Raw genomic sequence first — 23,206 nt, forward strand, 5'->3', positions numbered from 1 at the left:
ATTTTAAATTTTGTATTTATGTTTTATATCCCAATTCAATCTTATTTTCTAACTTCTCAACTATGCTATACCTTTAAGTTCACTATGTTCTGCTTCTGACAGACCATTTTTATCTGACCTACCCAACTCCCAATAAGATACAGAAAGATAAGCATGAATCAGTTTTTCCAGATAAAACCAGCATATTTTTCCATAATGAATTATGTACAGAATACTTTGCACAAAACTTACTGCATAGGGCAAACCAATGTAACTGTGTGAATGCGAGCCGCTGGTATACAACTGGTGTGGATAACTGTTCGATTTTTCAACTACCACAGGGCTAGCTTCTACAGATTCTGGTCTGCAAGGCAAAAGACAGAAGAGCAACAAATGCAATTACTATGTGATTTATATTAATAAATTGGAGGTACTTGCTGCACAACTTCTAATTAACTCCTGCTGATTGTGTTTAAAGCAGTATGGGGGCAGTAACAAACTCCAAGCCCCGGCGGCCGCTCGCTGACGGCAGCAAAGCTGCCCAAGGGAATTCAGCCCGAGCACGGACGCTGCGTTCCGGCCCGCACATCCATCGAGCCCTGCAGCGGCACACAGCGGCAGCGCGGGCACCACCGCACCGGCTGCTCCTACGAGCACACATCTGACCAGGGCTAAGCACCTAAACAAGGCAGCTTCTATTTATTTATCTCTAGATAGAAAGAAAAAGCTGATAATTTGCAAGACAAGGTTTTGTATCAAAGGCAGTGCCTCCTTCAATATACAAACCGTGGCTTATATACACTAAACCGCAATACAAAACAAGAAAGATAAAGGAATACTAGAACAGGAAGATCTATTTGAGCACAAAAAATTACATCTTCACGGCCTTTCTTGAGCAGCTGTTCATGTGTGCATGACTGAGATAACTTGCAGTATTTTCACTGCACCATATGATTTAATAACACCAAGAGAAATGAATCCAGGTTACTAATGCAGGTTTCTTTTAAACAAAACAAAAAAAAAAGGCGCCACAAAATATCAACATTTAGAACTGACCCGGGTGTGATTCACATTACAAATCAGGTCTGGCTCAGTTTTCTAATTTTATTTCTGTTATGTGTGAATTCTATTGCCTCTCACATATCTTACTAATTCCTTGAGGTAATTTTTAAAATAAACTTGGTGTTTCTGAATCTTAAATTAAAAGAGATACTGATGGGATTTTTTCTTACACATTAATAGAGACTTTTTGTTATGCCATGAAGCAATATTAGTTTGTTTTAAAAGGGCACCAGAAACCTACATTTGTTACTTTTTGGAAAAAAAAAATTAATCATTAACTTTCTGAACAAAATGCAGTATTTTCACATCTCTGAAAGTGTCCTACTAATGGGTTTGGTGGCCCAGTTCTTCTTAAGAGCTTTTTCCCATGTGAGGTTAATACCCTAATGATAAAATTGTTTAAGAAGAAACTAGGTAAAAGCACTTCTGGGGGAGGGCTTTTGTTTCTAGAGTCCAAAGGAAAAAAAAAATTAAAAAGATTACTGTCTCCAACAGTCATCAGCTGCCTTTTTTTTGAGAGAATGAACAAACATGTGAGCACAAAAATCATGTGAAGTACAAACATTAAAAATACAACTTCTGACTAGCATAAGACAAACCAAATCTGACAGCACTTGTTCTTTGTTACCTCATAAATGCAGAAAAATCCTCACTTACTCTCTTACACTCTTTCACAACTTGAAAATACAATTTTATTTGGAATTTGTTATAATTAGCTTCTAGAAGCAGCTTGGAACTCAAGCTCATGACTAAAATAAAGACAAAAGATGAAAAACTGTGCCTGTCCAACCAATTTGCTTTTACCTATTTACCAACACATCTGTGCAGTAATCACACATCTTTTCTGTGCTCCAGTAATCCTTGTGATGACCCAGCCAACCAAAATGCCAGTGAACGAGGCATTAGCCACACATCCATCATGACTATGGCAGAAATTAACTTCTCCAGGAACAAGGATGTCTTGACCACTGCACTGCTTCTACTGCTGCTCCTCCCCATCTCCTGAGTGGGACAAGCAGCAGCACAGGCACTCTTATCCACTCTGTGTTCAATGCTCAACCTAGGTCCTGCTGAAAAATACTCTGTTTACAGAGCAGGAAGGCTTACTAAGGACAGGCAGGAGGGGATTCTGGTACAATCCATCCTGGATTAATTTAGGAGAGTTTCCTTCATTAAAAATAAGTATTACTATGACCTAAATACCAGCTACTTAAACACAGGAACATTCAGTGAAAGATAACAATGAAAGTGTCCTAAAAAGGAGGTTGTGTATTTCATCATCTGACTACAGAAGTCATCAAAAAGATAGTCCAGGTCCCTTTCAAGATCTGAGGCAAGACAATACACCCAACACCCTACACCCATTTCTTATTAATCCAGCCATTTATAAACCACTTAAGAGAACAAAATTTAATATTTACAGGCATAACAGTGGTGGGAAGCAAAAGTGTAAAGCTTTCAGAAACATTCATTTATCACCAACTGTTTTAACACTCATAAAGCAGATTCAGAGAACAATGTTACTAAGAAAAAGGCACATCTTTACTTGAACAAGGCAAACCAGAAAAATGGTGGGAGCAAAATCAGGTGATACAGAAAGGCAACTATTAAAAATTTTGGAGCACAATCAGCTTTCAGTAAAACTTTTTTAAAATGCTTATCCAGGCACAGACACTACTTTCAATCATAACAGATGCTCACTAGAGCTCTGAATGTAACTGTTACTGTTCCACTTACCCACTGCACTGGGCTGGGGAAGTGGGGAACAAACCAAGAACTAAGGGAAGGAGCTCCAAGAGCATTCACTTAAACTAGAAATGAGCCATCACAGATTTCCTTTACAGTCAACAGGAAAGTGATATAGATGGCATAAAACAGTACAGAATGAGCACCATTCTTCAGAGAGCCACAGACAAAATCAACTCTGACAAACAGGTTACTGAATTCCTTATCATTCCTGGCTTTGCCAACCATGTGCTTGACCTCAAACAGAAAATATGCCCTCTCTACACATGTCTGTTCAAAGGTCAAACCCTTCTTCTGAAACAGGCATCTCAGAATAGGCTTTGAGAAGAAATGCCTCTTGGTAAAATATTTAATTGTACAGATGATTAAAGCATGAGACGCTACCTAATTTAAAAATCAAGTTTTAGATTTTTTGGGCTCAGGTACCAGGGCCCAAGCAGCAAGGCACTAACTACTGTACTACAGACAGACACCCCTCATTTCACCACTGGCATTCCTACAGCCATCCCAGAAAGCAAGGTTTCAGGAGGAAAACATGTGAGCATTCAGAACTGTGAAAACACTGTAAGGCTTTCCTTGCTTGTATTTTGGCCATTAGCCAATTCTGTCAGAGACTGAGGTACTAATTCTGTCAGTCCTCTGATCATACCACATTTTTCAGCTTCACCTCAAACAACTGCTGTCTTACTGCAAAACTAAAAGATATTTATTGTATTTTTGGTTTTCATCCGAACTACAGTGTTTGTATTGCAACACAGTATATATGAAGCTTGATCAAAATGTTATTTCCTAAATAAATAAATATTACTGTGATAAACTGACCATGGTGTTTTGCTAAAGCTAAAATATATATACTTGTTAAGCACTGTGGTCAGCAATTCAAAACTGTGAAAAATGTTCACAGTGAACAAAACAAAAAGCTTGGCACATCTTGGTCTGCAGTGATTTTAAGACATTCCTGTACCCTGAAAACAGAAATATAGTATTTTCTAAAATCAGTTAAAAAAGCAGAGATGCCCGTATTTAAAAAAAAAAAGAGCCTTGAGAGAATTTTCATTTAGCAAGTGAAACAACTTCATGTTCTGAGTCATTTCCTACCATTCATTTCTAAAATGGAAACAAAATATTCTGCATGTTGCCAGCAGATGGCATTAGTGAGAAACTAAAAGCAACACCCGAGACCAGTTAATTTACAAAACCTCAGTCACTACACTTTTATAGTTAGTTAACCTGTATTAAGGAAATCAACCTGCAATGATTCAAAGGAAGCCAATTCGTCTCTAAAATGTCACCTCCCTCATTCCACTCCTTTTAAACATTGTTTGCTTCTGACCATTCAGTAATAAATTAAGAAAAAAAAAGCACACAATTTTTGACTAATACCCAAAAATACAGTCAGTTAGAATTTGGGGCCATCAACCACTTCCATAAATTTATAGATGTTCAAGCAGGAAACAAAATCTCACTAAAATGCTCAAAGGCAGGTGGGGTATCCAAGCTTTAGGCTGTGAGCTAAGCATACTACAAGTACTTCCTGAACATTTGTCTGAACTCCAAATGCAACCTCTCAGCAACATCCACCTTCCACAATCCAGTTTGATGGGTCTAATTTTCAAGGAGTTTAGGTTTGTTTTCTGTTTGTACCAGCACACCTGAACAGCATCTAGCTGAAGGCCATCTCAGACAAAAGAACACAATATATTTTGTATGAGAAACAACATTTTCTATTTCAAGACACTTGATCTAACCAAAGACACATGACAGCCAGACAACAAGAAGCAAGGACTGCTTCTCTAGCAGGGAGTGGGTTCTGCTACCTAAGCACCTTGCAGCAGGCCCTGCAAGTACAGGCTGGCCTGATCCTATCTGTAGGTAAGACTGCACCAATGTTCTCTCCTGGATACTGAACTCAGTACTGTGATCTCTACACTGTGATTGTGAGGTTTATCATACAGGCCTTCTCCCTAAAAAACATGTATGGATATAACCACAAAAGCAGTACCATCAATGGCATTTCCCAATGTGTAGCTTATATTTACACTCTGAACTCCACAAGCACTCTCTGAAGGAAGAGTATTTTGGACCTTCAGAAATGGCTTGTTCGGCTTGCAAGTACAAGCACCTTACCACTAAGATGTTACAAATCCCCATCTTTAGTAAGATCATAAAGGCCAAGTATGTGTGTTTTTACTACAATGACACAAAGATCTATCTGGAAGACCCCACTTACGTACATGCAACATAAACAAACTAATTCACCCTATTTTTAAGATCCTTAAACCTCTTACTAGGCTACTCCACACACAGCTATTTGCTACAATTATTAAAATATGTGGAACTATTAATCATATAAAATATCCCCTCTTTTAATAGGCTTATGCCTTGGTTCAAAACATAAGGAAAAATCTTTCAGCACTAGCAGACTGCACTACACAAAGAGCTTTTCCCTAAGCTGCTTCTGCTGCATAATCAAGTGTGCCACTCCCCCATTCCTGTGTTTGCTCATGCTTCAGCAATATGAAGCAATATCCGACCTGCCAGTCACAAGGAAAAAATTCTAGCTCCTCCCCCCTGGGAAAACCCCACAACGTGCTCAAAGACCCTCTAGGACTGTTACTAATACACCCCACGCCCAACATGCTACCCTTGGCAAGAAAATGCACAAGAACAAAGAGTAAGCCACACGGATTGTGATAGCAAGGGTTTACAACCGTGTAAGCTGGTAGATTAGGGACACACCTTTGTGTCACACTTCTTGTGACAGCGACATGGCTTTTAAATCAGCGTACACCAATCATGCACCTGCACACACTTCAGTGTGAGCACGGCAGAGATGACAAGAATTAATCTAAGTGGTAACAGCCACTTGACATCTGAAGAAAAGCAGCTCCTAACTGGGTCACTCTGCGACAGTATCCACCAAATAAAACACTGTGAACTCTATCTTGTTTATACTGACAACTAAATTTATTTATTTTCATTTCAGCATGACATGCTGTGTCTGCAAGGAATGTCAGCAACCTCAGGAATCATGACCCTCTCTAAACATAAAAGAAAAGCACAGGAAAAAAAATGAAAAGAAATGTGAATGGTTCACTACAGTTAAAATTTTTTTTGCCCCAAGGTTAAGAGTATTTATAATATAAAAAGATAAAACAACTTAAAAATTTATTGTAACAAAAAAAAAATTTGAATTGCAAATTCTTTGTTCTCTTCAAATAAATGGCACAAACCTAGAATAGCCTCATATATACCTGGAAGCACAGTAGAGCAACATCCCTTTAAAAAGCTGTTCTAGAGTTCTCCTAAAACTTTCCTTCAAAGTTTGGAAGAAAAACCACTTGCTTCTTAAACATTCTGTGTGCTACACACACAGAAAGGCTTGCTTGACAAGAAATGTATCCAGTCAGAGATCAACAGTTTCTAAACCTTAGCCCATCAATACTGTACAGGAGACTAGGGGGAAAAAACAGAAAAGAACCACAACACAAAAAACCACACATGCACAAGAACAGCTCCCCTCAACCCTAAAAAAAACCCCACATGTCACCCTCCCCATCCTCTAAATCCCAGAAACTCACTACACTACAATATTTGGTGCAAAGTCAGAGTTTACTGAATGCAAGATTTCACTAGCTCTTTTGTAACCCTTTATACACAGTTACTAAATCATTTTCTACTGGCTTAACTTTCTGAAGATATGGTATTAGCATTTCAGCTAGGCCTTCATTTCTTAAAATGAAGGCCTAGCTGAAATGCTAATACCATATCTTCACACACTTTTCTTGATTACTACTACTTTCTTGCAGTTTAATGCACCAAATTATTTTATCTTTCTAACGTGCAAAATCAAAAAAAAATTTTACATGTAGTTAAAAAGGAAACCGAAATGGCAAAATATTTGAAGGATGAGAAGTAAACCAAGGAGCATCTTTATTTGTCAGTCTGATAAGCAAGAAAAACATGCACTTGTAGAAACATTCAGCTTCTCTCCTTTGCTCCCCTAAAGTGGAAGAAATTGACATAAAATGAAGTGACAGTTATTAATTTAAGTAATTAAAAACTCAACAAAACTAAGGAAATTCTTTAAGTTTTCTCCAACAGTATTCAAAAAATGGCCATGAAGGAAAAAGTAAAGTAATTAAAAAATAGGCAAGAGCACTTACAAATTATGTTCACATACTTACTCTGAGCCTGCAGCCATTTCCAAATAAGAAGTATCTGCTGTGTCAACCCCCAATGGGATCACTATGCTCATGACGTTCGTTTCTGATAAATTCGATTACTACGGAGTCCTATGCATTGGTATCCAAAACACTGGGGCATGCCAGCCACAGTGCTCATTGCAAACATCTAAGTGCATCCACAAACCCTGCCAAAAACAAAACACAACATGCACCAGATTAAGTCAGCTCATTTCAAACCCAGGCAATTTTACATCATGTATTTTATTTTTAAAATTTGCCATTTATATCTGTCACAATTACTTCGCTAGTTGTATTTTACACAAGCAAAAGGAGAACATTCAATCTTCTCTAAAATTAACTGCAAATAAACCTCTTTAAAGAGAGTGATGATCTTAACACCTGAACCTGAACATATTACAAATGGACAATCATTCAAATTTCTGATTAAAAACCCCAGCACAATCAGGGAAGTGCCAGAGACTGGCCCTCTGCTGTCAAAGCTTAGTTGCTGTACCTTTCAATAGAAACCTAGTTAGAGAATTCGCAACTAAGTCTTAGCCAGCACTGTTCTCTTTTGTTTTGCACTTAAAAAAAGAAAACAAATGTCTTAACTGCCATGTAGTATTTTTAAAAAAACAAAATAATTCTAATAATTCACAATAATGATAGGAAACCTTTTCCATTTTAATAAATCACCATTAGAAGATACTGTGCCTGTTCAGTACCACTTTTGGAAGTGATTTTTTTTAAAGGAGTAAAATAAAAATAATCAGTAGTAGTTTTTAACTGCAGAGTAAACTGCAATCTGCTTGACTCACACGAGTGAATGTAGGATCCAACCTGTATGCCAGTTACTACCAGTCCCCCACTTTCCTTACTACACAGGGCAGAACACCCACCCAAGAGAAATGTGAACAGCTCTCAGCTATTTACAGATGAGTAAATTAATGCACTTTTATACACAAATACAGACCAGGTTTTACACATGACTAGGTAATTTGAGTAAAGTAGCCCAGTACCTTCAGCAGTTACATAATGAATAATTGCAAACTCTCACCAAAATGTCAAAATTGCAAGACCACAAACCACTTCGCAATGAAGCACATACTGTGCCTAATAAAGACACTCCTCTCATACCACAAAATGTTGTATCTTAGCTGATGTCTACATGAGCACAACAATTTTGAGATCAATGTATTTTCACAGAATCACAGAATGTGCTGAGTTTGAAGGAACCCACGAGGATCATCAAGACCAGCTCCTGGCCATGCACAGCACCACTCCCAGGAGTCCCCCCATGTGCCTGAGAGCACTGTCCAAAAGCTTCTTGAGCTGGGTCAGGCTGGTGCTGTGACCGCTGCCCTGGGGAGCCTGTTCAAAGCCCTTTTCGTAGTGCTGAACCCAAACCTCCCCCAGCACAACTTCAGGCCACTCCCTCAGTGTCACTGTCACCACAGAGCAGAGATCAGGGTCTGCCCCTCCTGCTCCCCTCATGAGGGAGTTGTAACTGCAGTGAGGTCTCCCCTCAGTCTCCTCCAGGCTGGACAGAGCCAGTGACCTCAGCCACTCCTTATACAGCTTCTCCTCAAGGCCCTTCACCACCTTTGGCGCTCTCTAATAGTTTAATGTCTTTTTTATATTGTGGGGCCCAAAACTGCCCCCAGCACTCGAGATGAGGCCACCCCAGTGCAGAGCAGAGCAGGACAATCCCCTCTCTTGCCCAGCTGGTGCTGCTGTGCCTGATGCCCCTGGACATGGGTGGCCCTCCTGGCTCTGTTCAGACCGTCAGGACCAGGATCCCCAGTCCCTTACTGTGGCTGCTGCTCTCCAGCCTCTCATTCCCAGTCTGTCCATACATCCTTGGCTGCCCCATTCCGGGTGTAGAATCCAGCACCTATCCTGGCTGAACTTCATTTCAACACGTTATTCTTGCTAAACACTACACTGACAAAAAGCACAAGCCCCGGTGAGAAATGGACTTCAGATAAACCCTGTGAATTAAATCTGAATTGTCTTCTTTTATTGATTAGGTCAGCACCTTCAAGATGACAAAGTGGCATGTACAAGACATCTCTAAAGTATGAGATAGCAGCAAGTCTTCATCTAACTTCCTAAATTTTTTAACACTAGTGAAGATTGGCAATTAACTTCAGAACATGCCAAGATGTCTGAAGTGCCTAAACCTACAGCTAGTTCACTCTCCTAGACAGCAAAAGGTGTGATTTGGTCCTATTACGTGAGACATCAAATACAATGAACTAGAAAGCTTTTGGGCCAAGTAGCCTTTGGAATATTTTGCTTTCCTCATTTAAATACTGAGCATTTTCTTACTAAATACCACAAGTAAAAAAATGCATCACTAGCTACGCAAAACAATTAAGAAAAAATATATTATTGTCAAGAATAAGTAGCAAGAAAAATATGTTAAATCAAAAGCAGGTATAGAATATTTTCAATAGAAGGGTTGAAAAACCCATAAGCCCATTTAACAGTTTAAGTGAGCACTCATTTTCCCACCATATAGCTAACTCTACTCATAGGGCAGAACCCTGAATGGGTGTACCTACAACTTAAAGGAAACATCAACTCACCATTTAGTTCCCATCTTCTAAAAAAGTAAAAAATTTACACAATAACTTTAAAGAAACCATGAATTTTCTAAATCCAGGTAAATCAGCTAGGCCAGGGCTAATTGCTGTTCCAGTACTCCCTGCAGTGTGACCTATGCTACCAAATCATCAGCAGAATGGAGTTTTTACTTGATGCCTGTCATTAGGTAATTCTTAAAAAACAGCTTTAATGGGTCAATGTAGGTCTAAAAGACATATTAGACAACATTGTCTGGGATCAAGATCCTCACTTAGGTATTTCTTGCACTTAAACTTGATTTTGTTGATGGTGTGGTTTTTCTTAAAAGATTTTCTTTAAACACTTCTAACCAGTTAGAGCATCAGCTGTAAAACAACACAGGCAAAAATGCCCTGAAGACTGAAGGAAGTGAGGAACAAATTTAGAAAGCTCTGTCATGGGCTGTGACATCTCCAAACTTACATAAAACAACTGAGACTACCCAACCATCATGGATTTGGTAAGCAGATCTTCTCTGTGTTGTCAGTGAACATCACTTGAATCTGATAATCAAGTGATTTTGGGGCTTTTTTAAAACATAATGCAGAAAAAGAAGAGCCATGAATGTTTTATAGCTATGTATAGACTGGAAATCAATGGCTAACCCATGCCCCCATTCAGGACAATGCAAATACACCACCATTCGAGCTAAAAAAACTCAACAAAAAAAGGGGGGACTCAACAAAAACAACAACAACAAAAACTCAACAAAAAAACGGAGGACTCAACCAAAACCAACTTCCTGCCCTATGGCAAGTTATTCAAATACAGTTTGTCAGAATTCAGGAAAAAATTCTAACCTGATCTACACTGAGTAAGGTCAGAAACTTGAGAAATCAAGATGTTTTTGCCTGAAGAGCATTAAACATATGTTTTATCTAAAAGGAAGTGGAACATGATTGCAATACTCACTGGTTTTTATCACCTTCATTACACACACAGAACTCCCTAAAGCTTTTCCTTTGCCTACAGTTCAGTATGGAAGAATGAAGGCAGTCACTGGCTTGCAATACCTACATGGCCAAGTTAATTCAAACAAATATTGCTCATTAATTATGAGTAGCCATCCTCAACAAATGCCTGTAATGAGAGTGGGGGGAGATCTAGGATAAATTAATAACACTACACCCACTTATTAAACAAAACTGTGACCTTATATATAGGCCATCCAATTATGATCCCTACAGTGATGTTAAATTTGGAATGATGGAAAATAATTATTTTCCACCATGTCAGAATCAGAAGCACTGTCATGACATACTAATATTCCCAGTATTTTTATAAGTTCAGAAAGAAAGTAACACAACCACTGGGGAATTTTATCTATGAAGAGATTGCTTATCCTTTGAAGCTTGGTATTTTAGATGAGTCATAAAATACTATCTGCTGTCATGATTTGGTACTTTCCAACTCCTGCAAGTATCCATCTATTTCAAGTAATTATTCTTTCAGAACTCTGACAAACTGTCATCCATGGCCTTTAAGAAGCTGTTTTCATAGGTACATTCATTTCCACAACTTACTGTTTAAGAAAGTCTTTCTTCAAGCAGTACATGAACTTGAAAGACAGGAAGACCACACTGGTTATTCCAGTTAATTTCAGGGTCACAGAGTTAAAAGCCACCATATAAAAACTGCTGGTCCAAAGTTCATTGATCAGCTCTTTACTGGGCAAAGTGGCTCATCTATTGTACCTTAATTAACAACAATTTTGTTATAGTCTACTCCATTAGTAACAGTACACTCTAAGCTCTGAAAGCATTTTGGCAATTTCCTAAATTCACCAAATTTTCTCATGGTCACCCTACAGCTTTATTATAGGAGGAAAAAAATCCCTTATTCAAATAAATTTTGCTTTTATTTAGTGCAGTAAAAAAGTTTATCTTGCCCTAATAATAAAATGTTCATCTAAAACCCAGACAAATTTCTGGTTAAAACATTTATCTTGTGCAAGATCAACCTCTTCACACCCATCACACTTCACCATTCACTCATACTGATTTACACTTCAAATGGCACTTCTCTTTGCCCCTAGAGAATACACAGGAGCTTTTTGACAACAGCTGCATCAAGTCTAAAATACCTGAAGCCTCACCATAATTCCACTTTGTTTATGACACCAGGACCCTTTTTTGTATAAATTAATTGTACTCAAAAACCAGAAGTGTAAGAGCGCAATACATTCCAAAATATTAATCTCTGTGGCTTTGTAAAGAGAACACAATTTATGCTTTAAAGAACAGGAAATAACTCATACATTATCCCTGAGGTATTCCACTAAAACAACATTATTCTGTGGTCTAGCAGAGACCACAGGTTTCCTTTCTCTCATGTCCTGCTAAGATCACTTGTCATCAGGAGAAGAAACTTAACTTTGCCACTTGTACCCAAAGGAGGAAAAACCCCCAAATACAGAGCTCAACCTTGAAGAAGGCCAGGGTGTGATCTCCTGAAACTACATCAGTAATTCAGTGTCACATCAGTAGTGTTAAACCTGCTAGAGCCTTTGCTGTATGCCTAAGAATACTAAAGCTCTTGTCTAAATGCACCTACAAAACTTTTCATAAAAATCAGTAAGAGATGGTGGCAACACCATTAACAATTTATTTGTCTTAAACATTAAAAAAATCCTAAAGAGACACTAATATATCAAGACAGCATTACTACTCACAACACTTACAGAAATATTATATTATGATGAGGGTGTCTAGTTTGTTGGGGTTTTTTTAACAATGTTTATGTCCAATACTACAAAAACCAAAGAGGAAAAAATAAAAGCTGTTTCTGCTATTCTTCTTCACATCTGACAACTTTTTACAGGCAGTGTCACTGTTCCTTGCTTTTCCCTTCCCATGAACAATTTCCAGATTGTTGTCATGTGACAAATACAAAAAGTATACAGAAGTTAGAAAAAATACATTTACTCTAGAAGAGAGGAAGAGATTCAAAGCAACTTGAAACTTAACATTTGTTTCCTAATTTATAAAGGGATGTAAGTGGAACATGGAATTAAGCTTACAATTAAATTATATCCTATCTCAAATATAAGAATTTTCCCACATACACAGAAGACTACACTAACTTAAGTACATGGATTGCTAGATCAGTTCAAGTTTCTCACATCACTAGGCATTACAAAAACACTAAATCTTTTTTTTCCTGTTTTTATGAATTTTGTATACGTGTAAAGTTCTTCAATATTTTCCTCTGCAGTTATCACCCATCAAAAATTACAAGATAAAAAAATAGTTATTAGATGGTTTAGATGTTTCAAGATTTGGGAGATTTCATCACAGAATGGCTCTGCAAAGCAAATTACCAGGATCTTCCTAAACATAGAAGCTTAAGGAGAAAAATCTAATTCTAATTAGCCCATAACCAGGCTATTCCATTAGATGCAACAGTGCTGGTTTAAGATAAATAATTATTTAGATTTTCTACTGATGCATGCAACTTCACCCATGAACTCCTTAACTCATGTCACTACAGAAGGATTTATACAGTAACCAAATTACCATCTCTCTACTCTGTACTTTCACAAGGCCTATATACAAAATCCACGTAACTACAGTTGAAGAAAAATTAATTAAAACCTTCTAAGCTATCTACATATGACAACTCTTTCCTTAAAAGCAAAATTATGTAACTTGAAAAGTGAATTACAAAATACATCAAAGGTGAAAGCAGTCACTTTCCCATATGTAGTAAACTGAGTACCTGAAATGGCCAGGAATAATTGTCAGTCCCCCCCTCCAACATCTAAAAAGTTTCATTGTTTTCCAATTTACCCAGCAATGGACAGTTCACCTCATGATTATAAGAGCTTATTTCCCCTCAACACAAGCACAGAAGAGGCTCCCTTTTGCTAAACTCTGAGTACTGGTAAAGCCCTTCCCTCACACCTTTAAATCCAGGCAAAAAAATAATAACCATTTCCTGGAGCTATATTAAGTATCACAACACACACATATAGAAAGCTCATTTTCATGAGATGTGTACGAATCTTAAGGGAATCAACTTGAAGCAACAAATAAAATTGTTGAAACAGTCAATATTCCTCTCAAGCAATGACCAAAGAAGAAGAGTTACAAGATTTACAGATAAAAAATAAATCAGTGTTAAAACACACAATGACAGTCTTAAGTTAAGCAAGACCTTTCAGTTTAACCAGCATGCAATGCTAACCTGGCTGTAACTTCAAGTCAATTTGAATGTATAAGTGTTGCACTCTTAATTTCCATTTGCTCCCAGTAGAAAATTCACACTACTGTGAGTCCAGGTTAGCTCCAAAGTTACAAAGGACCACTACAAAACTAATTATTGCTTCCCATATCAGTAAGGCCTTTCAGGGAAGATGCAAAGATTTCCAAGACTGTATTACTGCTTTCAGACCTCTGCTGACTCCTGCATATCTTATTGTCACTTGCTTATACAAAGCCATCTCAGGTAATAGGGGACCAAAAGTTAGCATTCTGTTTTATTGCATTTTATTACCTCAGCATGCATCTTCTATGCGTGAGCTGCATTTATTGAGAATGCAACCGTAACATTCTCCTCCTCCCTGCAATTACATCATGTGTGTACACACGTTTTGCAATCATGAGCAAAAGCAATTCTTGTCATTCTTTCCTTCACATTTACAGGCCAATCATTTTAATGCATGCTCATGGGAACCACCCCCGACCACAAGAAATCCACACAAAAATCTATACAGCAGAAATCTAATTAAAAATGCAACTATCAATAGTTTGTCAGGCTCCACAAACACAGAGTGAAAACTCATGTCCTCAACTGTCACAAGGCCAACAAACTAAGCTTTATTACTTGGCTTTCCTACCTACAGGTTTTCCCCTCCTTTGGAATTTTTTTTGTTTTTGATTTGGGAGGTGTGTGCTGGGTTCTGTTTGTTTCTTGGGTTTGATTTTTTAACTTTCTTTTTAATTGGAAAGGAATAAGGGAAGATTTAAAGAAGGTTTCATTAAATAAAATCATGCTTTTCTAAACTGCTGCTTTCTACTGCTGCTCTGAGCATACAAGTCTAACAAGAAATGAGATTACTTTAAAATTAGCAAGAGACACTGGCATTTTAATGGCACACTCTAGGTACCATTCAAATAATGAACTCTACTGTGCACGTGTGCATATGTATATACTTGTATCAACACACAATTATGAAAAAAAAGCAGCATATATACACATACCATAAAATAAATGTATAATCAATATTTATTCATTGCTGTCTGTTTCTCAAGAGGTAACATGCCTTTAATCAGACCTAGAAGCATAATACATGAATAAATGACTAATCCTACATACAAAGAAGTTTTCTCTGTTTCCCCTAGCATGCTCCATAACTGTACAGATTTCCTAAGAGATGAGGATGGATATCCAACTTCCAGATGTTACACCACTGCAGTAAGAACTGCACAGACTTAGAAACAACTGCAAGTCCAAATTCAGACCTCTGCTACTGTTTGCTGCTTTCTGTGGTAACCTAACAGATAGCTTACTTCTAATTTGTGCTGAAACAAAAAAAAGGAGTAGGAAAAATAAGACACAGTAGGCACACTCAAATATACATATTAAGACCAATTAATGACCAAGTCCTGCAAATCATATAGAAGAAACAACCTTTTCTAGAAGAAATCTGGTATTTGGAGTGTGTGCTCCAGCATTCCCACTGATTTAATGTTCTCTATGTCCCTCTCAGCAGTATCTTCTTCCTCCTCACAATATTAACTGCTTCTAGCCTCACTCACAAGCCCCTCAGTACCCTTCAGGGTCACCTGCACATTGTCAGTACTCATGTCCATCCAACTTTTCTCATGTACCCTGTCAGACAGACAAAAACCCAAAAAAGTACTTGCTGTGGCTGGTTTGAAGTCACACATGACAGATGATGGCTAAAATCATTATTGTTCTGCTCCTCACAGGACACTGCTCATAGCTAACCCCAGCTCCTTTTGGACTTCCAGAAAGCTACAGAGAGCTCAAGGGCACCAAGTTCCCAGCTCTGTCAAATTTCTGTTTTATCACATTATTGGTTGTACTGACACAGACCTACTTAATCATTGGACCAACTTATTTAAGAAGCACTGTTACTACAACCAACTACAAAGTAAGACTCTTCCTCAAACTATGCTTTTAAAATAGTGCCAATAAGCAAAATTCACTAGCACAGAATCACAGAATGGCCTGGGTCTGAAGTGACCTGAAAGATGATCCAGTTCCAACATCCCTGCCATAGGCAGGGACACCTCTGCTACCAGGTTGCTCAGGGTCCCCATGCAACCTGGGCTTCAACACTTCCAGTGTGGGACATCCACAACTTCTCTGATTCAGCTTAGGAACACCCTGAGACAAATGCAGGATTTTACATTCAATAAAGACCACAGTCACATTTGGAATGACAGCCAAACTTTATGAATTGGTCAGACTTTAGTACCTAAAAGAGGGAAATAAAAACCCCTGCCCCCTTCATGGTATCCAAGATGCATAAAAAATTGGAGTTTCCATCACATCACAAGGTTTTCCTTGGTACACAGGTGACAGCTTCACTACACAGACTCCAGCCTGCACAAAGCAAGCCATGCTTGGGAGCACAAACCAAGTCAGGCTGCCAGTTTGGCCAAGCCTCTGCGACACACCAAAGCTGCTTTCCATGGGACATAAGCTACTTTCCTTTACTACAGTGCTGCTCTTGCTTACTGCTGTGAATGAAAGCAAGGTCTCTTCCTCAAATATTTATGCTAGTCCCTTAAACATGAAGGCTTGACCTTACCTCCTCTCTCTCTTCACTCCTTTTCTTCTCTCAGTGGAAGTTAGACAAAATAGGGGACTAGGAAGAGAAAAAGAATGAGTGGTAGAAAGGAAATAAAGGTAAAAGCAGTTACAGAGAGAATAAGGATTAGTTTATTGAAAAGGAATCAATGAAAGAAACAGTAAACAGAGATATACTAACACACACCACACTTGCAGATTTTAGGTTTTCTATTTGCAGAACTCAACACCCAGGACTGAAAATTAACTGCCAATTGCTTGATGTCAGTAAGTTTACTAAACATCTGCTATACTTCTGAAATAAATTACACAAGAAAGTCCTAGCCATTCAAAAACCATCAATTATTTGAGCTGGAGAGCCAAGGAACTGTAAAATACAAAACAACCACAGCACATGAAGAGGTGCAAAATTATGTTTTCATAGCAATATTGCATATTGCCTGGAGAAGTTTATATTATCTACCTAACATTAGCCTGTCATTTCAGTCTATTACTGAAAAGTCTAAAATGCCTTTAAAGAAAAATTCAAAGGCTAGGAACATTAATAAAGTAGTTTCCCAGTAAAAATATCTTGGCTTTATGTCATTTTTTTGCATCAGCTATTTTACTGCAAATGAGTATTTCTCCATCTAGCACAAAATGAAAAAAAGCTGTTGATTAAACTTAGACAAACTGCCTGTGACTTAGCAATGAAAACATTTATCTGTTATCTTACATTATTATTCTGACAAACATCCTAAAAAATAAAGGCTTTCTGCAAGTATATACAGTCCACATTCTGTAAGAATACCCAAATTCACATCTACAACTGCATGGGCTAAGTCTATTTATTTTTTATTAAATATAACAGTATACCTCATGGCAATTCAGTCACCAACATTCCTCCCAACAAGTACAGATTTTGGGGTGAAAAAACAGGTGGCTAAAAATAAATATTGGCATTGCCTTCAACAGTATAAATATTTTGTGGGCTTCATGATCCCAAATAAGCTAATTAATTTTTTCTATGCTGCTCAATAAGACTTGGGAGTCTACTGCAATTATTAGCTACCTACTACAGAAGAAGTAAATTCTTTTTATATATTTCAAGTCTGACTTCAGCTCAGCATATTTTTGTTTTGATATGATTTCACTTATGTAGATTTCAAAAACTAGCTCCTCATTTTATCCCTGACACTTGATTTACCTAAATAGCTCAACAGTGGTTCTACTTTTACTCATGGAAGCAATTTGTAGACATTCACCTAACTGCTACACCTATGCCTAGGAATCAAAACACAAGCAAGTCAGAGAGTCACATTCTTTCAAACACAAACTTCTAATTCTTTCTGGCAGTCAGAAGAAGTCCATTAACTACAGTTCAACCTGGACTATATATTTTCATAACAATTTGGCAGTATTTCAATGTTCTTTACAAAAACTTGGGGAGGATACTGGCAAGAAAACATGAGAGAACAGATGGAGGGACTATTTCACGTTCAAGGACACAGAAAAATTACAGAAGTGTACGATCAAAAGATCCTTCTGACTTTCAAGAAAACAAAACTGAATTTATTTTCAACTATTTACAATTATTTTGCAAAACTGTATTATTTGAGTTAAGAAATTTCCATTCCCTGCATTTTAACTCCATAGCTTTGTGTTTTCAATGGAGGCTTCAGTACATTTTTCAATTATAGTAACAGAGACATAAAATACCTGATTTTTAAACAAGCACAAAGAAATTCTGCCTAATGATGGAAGCTCAATAAACAGCTTTAATTTTCACTACTACTGCCACACAGAGGGGAACAAAAAGCAGTGTTGGCTTTTGTCTTTCAGCACAAAAGAGATCACTGGAAAGTAAGACAGGGAACAAGCATTTAAAAGAACCCCACAACACAGTCATTCATGAAAATCCTTCATAATATTAAAGATATTAAAGTTTTCCATCAAACGTTCCTATCCTAAGCAAAAGGAAAAATTTCAGTGGAATCACTTGGTAAGGCATTTGAGGGAGGAACCTCACCCTTATCACCAGTAAAATAACTACTGTATTGTTTATGAATTATATATAAAGTATTCATGTTTCTTTCACAGTTCTAGAATGATAGGTTTGGAAACCAAAAGAGACATGTAATCACTCTGTACCTACCTCAAAAGTTATATATAAGTTGCCGTAATTCTCAAGTCTTCAGTTCAAGCAGAACTGACTAAAACCACTCCTTATTAGAAAATTTTCTTTAAAGCAGTAGTTAAAACAGGATTAACCATCTAGACTTGACTATCACCTGTTTTGTGCTACAGTTTTCAGCTCAGGCCCATTATAACCATTCTAATTAGAAGTTAGGCCCCTCTGTCTACCCAAGGCAAGCTAACAGCATCACCAACAGTCAGAAGGTATCTCCAGTCCTATCAATTTAGAAGAGTTAAAAAGTAATGAACACCAAACAAAGTGAAATATTCAGAACTCCTCAAGGTAAAAAAACCTGAATCTACCATTCTACATGAAGTTGAAGTCTTCAGTGGCAAATACAGGCTATTAGTTTGATCAGTTTCTGTGAGTGATAAATAATCTTTAACTCTGAAATGGAGAGACACATGAAGTGATGGATGGAGCATTTGGTGGATAAGGAGCTGGCTGCATGGCTGCACTTGTACAAGCTGCAAAAGCTGCCAAGCTCGATGTCAAAGTGGAGACAAGTGCTGAGTGGCATTCCTCACACACTGCTAGTGGGACCATGGCTGTTTAAAACCTTTGTTGGTGACATGGATTAAACACATTGTCAGCAAGTCTGTCCATGACATGAGGCTCTGAGGGGTGGCCAACATGCTGGAGGGAAGGGACGTCATCCAGAGGGACCCTGACAGGCCTGAGAGGTGGGCCTGTGTGACCCTCACAAAGTTCAGCCGAGCCAAGTGCAAGGAGCTGCCCCTGTGCCAAGGAAGCACAAGGGCAGGCTGGCCAGAGCAGGGGTGGAGAAGGAGCCCTGAGGAGGACAGAGGCTGCCAGGTGCTGGTTTGTGAGCAGCACCACACAACTCACAGCGTGCACTCTCAGCTCACAAAGTCAGCCATGCCCTGGGCTGCACCAAAAGCAGTGTGGGCAGCAGGTCAAGGGAGGTGACTCTGCCCCTCTACTCCACCTGCAGTTCTCTGTCAAGCTCTGGTGTCTGCAGCACTAGAAAGAAGTGGATCTGTTAGCACAGATCCAGAGGAGGTCACAGGGATAATCCAGAGGCCTAAGCACCTCTCCTACAAAGGCTCAGAGAACAGGGGTTGTTCAGTCTGGAGAAGAGAAGGCTCCAAATGCCTCAATGAAACCTTTCAGTACCTAGAAGGGGCTTATAAAAAAGAGGGAGAGTGACTTTTTACATGAGTAGATAGTAACGGGACAAGGGGGAACAGTTTTAAACTGGAAGATGAGAGATTTAGATGAGATGGTAGGAAGAAATCCTACCCAGAGAGGCTGCTGAGGCACCAGAAACACGTTGTGCAGGGAAGCAGCACATGTCCCACTCCTGGAAGTTCAAGGGCACACTCTGATGAGCCTCTGAGCAGCCAGCTCAGGGGAAGGTGTCCCTGCCCATGGCACGGGCGCTGGAACAAAGTGGTTTTGAAGGTCCCTTCCATCTCCACACCATTCTATGATAAGGAGGCCAACAACAGATTATATGGCTTCCTTCTTAAGTTGCAATATAAAGTACAATAATGTCATTAAAATTTAGTCTTATCATTTTGTCTTTGAACTTGAAGGCAATTTACTTTTGTGATGAAGATAGAAAAGTGAATGATTACCTAGATTATGATGGCATAAAACACAAAAAACACAACTACAAATGAGAATAAAATAAAAAAGCTTTCCTTAACCTGAGCCTGCAATATGAAATTGTACTACCTAAACTATCCAAGTGCTAATTTTAAATTCTCAAACTAGGAACAATACTATTTTGGAAGTGCCTGATTTGCAGAATTGCCGGTCCCTTTAAAGTCTCACTCAGGTTTTACAGCACTGGATCTCCATCTGAGCAGTGTATGAACTATCACATGAAACAAGAGGCAGCACTCTGGTAATACAATATGCAAAAGTAACAAACATACCCTACTTGCACAGGATGCAATCTGTGTGCTACTATAATATATTCTTCACATTCACTTTTCAAGCACATTACTTGAATAGACACTAATTTACTGTAGTTCCTACCCATATTTTAATTTTGAAAAGTAAGATACAAAACCACTTAGGTCAGGCATGTTAAAAACATATACTCTGTGCAATAAAACTAACTGTCTTCAAAGGTCTTCTTAAAATTTTCTAACAACCAACACAGCTTAAATCCTGTTTCATTATTACATTAAGATTTGCAGAAGGAAATACATATAATAGCAGTATCTCCTAGCAAGTATATGAAACCTTGAAAAGGTTTCTTTTAAGTACTTGTTTGTTATGCTTTAAAGGTTAACAGCAGCTTTCCTTTGAACACAACTACAGCAGGTTTTTTCTGTAATGTGAAGGTCATGAGCAGAATTTTGGATCCTCAAAGAGATTAGGTCTTGTGGGTACAACTCTTCTGTTACTAAGAAAATATGAACACTGAAGCAGATAGAAATATCCATTTTGCACCATTCAAAAGACCACTACAGTTAATATTTTAAAGAATCCAGAATCTGGAAGCACAGAATTGAGGATTTTTTCCCTAATCCACGTTTCTCATCTGTGGAAATTTTTTCCCCCAGAGATGCCTGAAATGTCACTCTCAGCAATAAATCAGAACTGTTTGCACAGTGGAAACACTTCAACAGTGTACCTGTTGAAAAAACACTCTCCAACAAAGTCTGGTTTTGAGAGATTCACAAATGCTCATCTGCATGGAAGTCACGAGGCAAATAACACAGATGCACCTCTTTAGGATCTCTGTAGAAGTCTGAATTGCCTTCTATTTTATATCTTTACCCATCTACATCCCTCCCACTAAATTTTGTTAGAATGTCACATGACAACAGCAAAATACTTTCATTAAACCTTCATTTACATTAATTTAGTTAGAACAATACCATGATTCTACAATTACATACACCACTCCTTAACTCAGTCCCACAAATAGTCCTTACTAAAATTAGTATTAGCATGCATGCAAAATTAACACTGTCCTTAGTCAAAGCAAGAACAGAACTGGAGAAACACTTCAGCCTTTAGAGTGACATTGATTTCTGCACTTCTGCTGCTTTCCAGAAGAACTTTAATAGTTGTGTATGCTGTCCAAGAGAAATCAGGAGTTGCATTACCTCAGAGTAACCTGAAGAGGTTACTTAGTCCTAAGAGAAACTTTCCCTAGATTTAGTCTAAAGAGTCAGTATTATTTCCCCCCTGGAATTTCCCAGACAGCAAAAACACTCACCCAAAAGCCTAAGTGACAATTAAGCAACATTCTCCTTTAGATATGTAAAACTTTAATATAAATGGATTCATAAATCCAATCCACATTATTGCATTTGTGACACAATGTTTGTGGAACAGAATTCTTAAAAAAAAAAAAAAAAAAAAAAAAGAATTTAGATTTCAGATCTTCCCTCTTTCAAGAAGCTAGTATTAGTTTTGGGGGTTGGGGGGTATTTCATTCTTTATGAATATATAAATAAAAACATCAATGGAGTTAAAAAATAAAGGTAGAATTTGTTTTGTAGTCTCATCTCCTTAAAACAAATCAGAGATCTGTTTATACAAATGGAGAAACTGAGTCACGAAGGCAAACTGAGTCATTAAAACTCATACAGGAAAACTCTGGAAGATCTCTAAATTCCCAAGAGGTTCTTAGTGCATAAAACAAACTGTAAAATTTGAAAATTAGTATTTTTGGTTATTTCATTACCCTTCCCCAAACACTTTTTGTAAAGTGTCCAAGGTTATTTTCCTCTAATTGTCAATCAGATATCTGCTTGAGAACATGACAGAAGCCATGAAGAGCTGCAGACTGTAGAATATCAAGAACAGCAGCTTCCAATTGAAGGCAAGGAAAGAAAAAGGCAAAAGGTTTCCATAAAGGCCCATATATTCTTTGTCTTTTTCATGTACTTTTAAATAGAGAGAATAAGACATGGCTTAGAAGAAAAAATTGTATTTATATAAATAAAGATGATGGGAGCATGCATTACTGGAGAATTAATGAAACCACTCAGCCTTTGCCCTCAAAACACATTAAAGGCATGTATTAACAATACCCTAAAAGTCTATCCTACTGTTCAACTTCAGGTATACCTCAAATCCTACATCAGTGCTTCTAAATGGTATTTAAATTAAAATTCATCACAGATTGAAGACAGCTTTGCCACTTCAACATCTCACTTTTGATTTCTTAAATCCAGAAGGTTCTAAAGCTATACTGGAATAGGACTTCATATCTCATTAATTTAAAGGACAAGACTAAAGACAGGCATTAAAAAAAAGGTGAAAATTTATTTTTTGTTATTGTTGCTTAAAACATACAATTTGCAGCTGCTATAGTATGTATCAGAGCAGACTACACCAACTACCAAATAATGAATCCTTGTGACCTCCCTTCCCCCCACTCAAACATATTTATAGTGGTGATACTAAATGGTTCATATTTCATTTAGGAAAAAAATTAGACGTTAGGAATCGCACCTTCCCTCAGGACTTGTGTGTGTGTTATCACATACACAATTTATCTAGCAATATATAAAATTGAAGAAAAAAATGCAATGCCAAAATTACATGGCAGCAGAAGAAATTCTGTGTCTTTAAATAAAGTAACAGGTTATAATCTCGCGTGCATTATTCCCTTCAGTTCATTCTGTATTCTCTAACTATGAATATATGGAATTAC

General features: G+C 37.8%; 1 protein-coding gene across 1 annotated transcript in view; it reads right to left on the reverse strand.

Annotated features, from left to right (window-relative positions):
* KMT2E (lysine methyltransferase 2E (inactive)) overlaps window positions 1-23,206 on the reverse strand; it is a 55,160-nt gene that overhangs the window by 30,081 nt on the left and 1,873 nt on the right. Inside the window, 2 exon segments of the mRNA XM_058804699.1 lie at window positions 232-343; window positions 6,975-7,159. Of these exon segments, the coding sequence (XP_058660682.1) occupies window positions 232-343; window positions 6,975-7,045 (183 nt within the window). The 5' untranslated portion in view covers window positions 7,046-7,159.

This window comes from Ammospiza caudacuta, chromosome 5, assembly GCF_027887145.1.
Source record: "Ammospiza caudacuta isolate bAmmCau1 chromosome 5, bAmmCau1.pri, whole genome shotgun sequence".
NCBI classification, from domain to species: Eukaryota; Metazoa; Chordata; class Aves; order Passeriformes; family Passerellidae; genus Ammospiza; species Ammospiza caudacuta.